At 38.2% G+C, this 5000-nt stretch overlaps 1 protein-coding gene across 3 annotated transcripts in view; it reads right to left on the reverse strand.

The window, feature by feature from the left end:
- The window catches only part of LOC133577034 (soluble guanylate cyclase 88E-like), a 62345-nt gene that overhangs the window by 52988 nt on the left and 4357 nt on the right, over positions 1–5000 (reverse strand). For all 3 annotated transcript variants that reach the window (XM_061930525.2, XM_061930526.2, XM_061930528.2), the window contains exons 4-5: positions 3395–3534; positions 2912–3046 (exon numbers count right to left, since the gene is read on the reverse strand). In XM_061930525.2, coding sequence (XP_061786509.1) covers positions 2912–3046; positions 3395–3534 — 275 coding nt within the window. The remainder of the gene's footprint in view (positions 1–2911; positions 3047–3394; positions 3535–5000) is intronic.

Here is a 5000-nt window from a genome sequence, read left to right on the forward strand (position 1 = left end):
GTATGCATGTATGTATTGTTACCTGTGCATGTGTGTATGTGTACGCATGTATGTATTGTTACCTGTGCATGTGTGTATGCATGTATGTATTGTTACCTGTGCATGTGTGTATGTGTACGCATGTATGTATTGTTACCTGTGCATGTGTGTATGTGTACGCATGTATGTATTGTTACCTGTGCATGTGTGTATGTGTATGCATGTATGTATTGTTACCTGTGCATGTGTGTATGTGTATGCATGCTGGTTCTTGCAGCAAGTACAACCTGAGAAAACACTTGTCTCTCCAAAAAGCAGCATAATGACCAACATTACAACAGAGTCGCGTAGGAGGATGTTGACGGATGTCTTTGCAGCCGCCTGCAGGCCATTCAGACTGACAATAGGTCTTGGAGAGACTGACGCCAAGTTCAGCCTTCACCATTACAGGCTGCCAATGCACCACAACCTCCTCATATCATCAGCAATACAGAGCTCAAGACTGGAAAAAACTCCAAAATATAAAAATAAATGCTCATGCTAGGTGTAGTAAATTTTTGACAACTAATGCATTGTATGTCAGGGTTCCATTTAGAGGCTTTTCGATTACGATTTGATTACAAATCAATTATTAATGCATCTTAATGTATATCGACGCAATTTTACATTTCCTTTCGTTTCATTAAATAAGCATTTACCACTTTAAAAAAAACACAATTCATTTGGAATAAGAAACAGTTAAATTAATTCCCACATTCATTAAATTAATGAAAATGTGTGCAAAACTGGACCGTAAGTACCCGATAGTAAAAGAGCTTGTGGGATCTCTCGGTGAAGTGGCTCCCCGCAATCAGCCAAATTATAGAACTGTCTGCATTACTTCATTTAAAATAAATACATACATTATCGATTATAAATGCTGTGTTATTTTTGTATTCAATGTATATAAACTGTATATATATATATACATATATATATATATTTATATGTATACATACAGTATATGTATATATTTACATATACCGGTATACATACATATATGTATATATATATATACATATACACATATATATATATATATGTGTGTGTGTATATATATATATGTATATATATATATATATATATATATATATATATATATATATATATATATATATATATATATGTGTGTGTGTGTGTGTGTGTCTGTATATATATGTATGTATGCGTATATATACATATATGTATAAATAGAGTCGAGGCTACTGTGGTTTTTCTATTATACAGTGCTCAATACCAGGGTAGAGTAGAATATACGTTAGGTCAGGAAAAAACACAGAGGCTATTTCATCCCTACAAGCCTGTTTCGCAGGTTTCCCCACTCTTCAGGGGAGTTTATAAACTCTCCTGAAGAGTGTGTTTTTTCCTGACCTAACACATGTGTTTATATGTAGACATATACAATACATATATATATATATATATATATATATATATATATATATATTAGAGATGCGCGGTTTGCGGACACAACCGCGGAGTCCGCGGATTATCCGCGGATCGGGCGGATGAAATTAAAAACAATAAGATTTTATCCGCTCGCGGGTCGGGTCGGGCGGATTAATTAGATATTTTTTTTATTTTTTTATTTTTTTATTTTTTTTGCGGGTGGCAGTTAAACCAATTCGGAAATATATATACATAGTTAAATGTTGTTACCCACATACGAAAAACGAGCAGGCACCTGCTGCATATGCCACAACAGAAGAAAAAAAAAGAAAAGAGATGGACACTTTTACGGAGCGGAGAAGGGACGCCTCGCCGGGGTCCGGGACCGAGGCCCCTTCCCCCGAGAGGGCCCCACCGGGAGCCGTAGCTGAGGCGATCCGCGAGAAGGGCCCGACGCACGTCCAGGGTCACTACCGCGCCCACCGCACCGACACCCCGCCTCGTCCGCTTTCGCAGTGCGCTCACGAAAGGGGTGGGGCTCACCCTGGTTGATATAGAGAGCAGGACGGTGGCCATGGAATTTCATTTAAGGTTTGTGATAAACCATCAAACTCATTCGTTAAAAGGACTCTATAGTAATATAAAGCAAATTTTTCTGGACATTATCATGCAAGAAAAGTTTATTTTTGGGATCGCGATCACCGCGTAATGATTTTTAAAGGTTGCATTACATTATTAACTGTCCCATGTGATCAGCCAGTGCGATTGGAAGTCCATGCTCAATTATTGCCTCCGTAAATAAAACTTCGGCATTTATCACATCCAAAGAATCTGTTTGGGCGCCGAAAAACGTTGAAAGTTTTCCACTTGTATCGCTAGCAACGGCATTAGACTTGTGTTTTTTTGTCCCAACGTGGTCTTTTACATCGCTAATTCCTCCGTGTCCGATCGAAAAATCTTGTCTGCACAAGGTGCAATTCGCGTAGTTTTCACCCTTTTTTTTTTTTTTTAATTAATATTAGATATATAACAACGGGCGGATGGCGGGCGGGTGCAGTTCTGATCAAACGTTACATCGGGTGGATGGCGGATGGTTGACGACTTTCTGACGCGGTTGCGGATGAAATAAATTGCCTATCCGCGCATCTCTAATATATATATATATATATATATATATATATATATATGCGTATGTATAAAAAAATATAAAAAATTAAATATATATATATATGTATAAAATATATATAAATATATATATATATGTATAAAATATATATAAATATATATATATATATATATATATATATTTATACAGTATATATATATATATATATATATATATATATATATATATATATACTGTATATATATGATATATATATATATATACTGCATATATATATATATATATATATATATATATATATATATATATATATATATATATATGTGTGTGTATATAAATGTAAAGGCACAGTTATGTCTGCTGAAGGGGCAGGCGTACCTCATGGTGACATGAGAGTAGTCTCCATGCATCTGTTCAGACAGCACCTCCACATGGATGTCCGTGTCATAGAACTGCTTTCCCATCTGCCTCAGCTGACCCATGGCGTAGTGCAGGTAGCCTTTGCGCTTACTCCTGCAGATCACAGTGGGGGGGGCAGGGTTGGAACAAACTCCAATAAACACAATAAGGAGTCCTTTTACACAATTATTGTACACAATTGAATATAAGTTGAAAAGGATTTGTTGTATTCTTACACAACCTGACAACTTCACTGCTTTTGGGGTTTGTATAATCATTAGTAAAAAATAATCCTTGACTTTTGGACAATTAGTTGAGTTTTGATCATGTTTTAAAAAAAAAAAAATGTCAGAAAATGTTTTTCTGCATTGCTCAAGAGCACATAGGCAGCGACTATCAACCGGCACCATCAATCGTCAACTTCCCCGTCCCCAAACGTGACCGTTAGACACATTGTCAGACCTGTAGTGGAGGGTGACTCCAGTGGCGGACTCCTCCTGGCAGAAGAAAGTGGGGGGCTGCACTTTGGGGTAGCTGAAACGCAGATACTCGTGGAGGTTGTCAAGGCCGTTCACAAAGTCACGGACATGACGGCCGAGCACCTAGCAGCAGGAAAGGAAAGAGAAGAAACCAGACCAACTATCCATCCACTGACTATGGCAGGGGTGCTCATTACGTCGATCGGGATCTACCGGTCGATCTCGGAGGGTGTGTCAGTCGATTACCAGCTAGGCATTAAAAAAATAGTCCTAAAAATGAGCGATCATAAATCTTCACTATGACGTCACTTTCGTCACTTGATTGACATTCACGGCACCCGAGGGTCTTCTGAGATGACGCTGGCTGCTGCCAGCTCATTAAAATTACCGACTGGAAGGCGAGAAACACTTTATTTCAACAGACTCTGGCGCCGTACCTGTCGTCAAAACTCCAAAGACCGACTGCACAGTTGCACGATAAAAGCTCTGCTTCATCCTGCCTGCGCTACCAAAATAAGAGTCTCAGAAAGCTGGCGTGCACAAGCTAGCAAGCTACGGAGTTTGCCGACAATGTATTTCTTGTAAAGTGTATACAAAGGAGTACGGAAGCTGGACAAATAAGATGCCAAAAACCAACCACTTTCATGTGGTATTGGACAGAAAGGAGGACTTTTTTTCTCCTCCATTCGAAAATGCGGACATTATCAGCACTACTGTCTGATTCCTATCAATGCAAGTCATCAGAATCAGGTAATACACCAACTTATATTCTTGTCTTCATGAAAGAAAGGAATCTATATGTGGTAAACATGCTTGTATTATCTTTAACCACCTTTAACTTGTTAACAATATTAACTATATGTGTTAAACATGCTTGTATTATCTTTAACCACCTTTAAGTTGTTAACAATATTAACTATTTGTGTTAAACATGCTTGTATTATTTTTAACCACCTTTAACTTGTTAACAATATTAACTATATGTGTTAAACATGCTTGCATTATCTTTAAACACCTTTAACTTGTTAACAATATTAACTATATGTATTAAACATACTTGTATTATCATTAAACACCTTTAATGTATTAACAATATTAACTATATGTGTGGGCAGCACGGTGGAAGAGGGGTTAGTGCATCTGCCTCACAATACGAAGGTCCTGAGTAGTCTTGGGTTCAATCCCGTGCTCGGGATCTTTCTGTGTGGAGTTTGCATGTCCTCCCCGTGACTGCGTGGGTTCCCTCCGGGTACTACGGCTTCCTCCCACTTCCAAAGACATGCACCTGGGGATAGGTTGATTGGCAACACTAAATTGGCCCTAGTGTGTGAATGTGAGTGTGAATATTGTCTGTCTATCTGTGTTGGCCCTGCGATGAGGTGGCGACTTGTCCAGGGTGTACCCTGCCTTCCGCCCGATTGTAGCTGAGATAGGCTCCAGCGCCCCCCGCGACCTCAAAAGGGAATAAGCGGTAGAAAATGAATGGATGGAACTATATGTGTTAAACATGCTTGCATTATCATTAATCACCTTTAACTTGTTAACAAAAACATATATTTCATAAATAAGTAAATATAAATGATATATAT

The sequence above is a fragment of the Nerophis lumbriciformis genome, linkage group LG36, assembly GCF_033978685.3.
Source record: "Nerophis lumbriciformis linkage group LG36, RoL_Nlum_v2.1, whole genome shotgun sequence".
NCBI lineage: Eukaryota > Metazoa > Chordata > Actinopteri > Syngnathiformes > Syngnathidae > Nerophis > Nerophis lumbriciformis.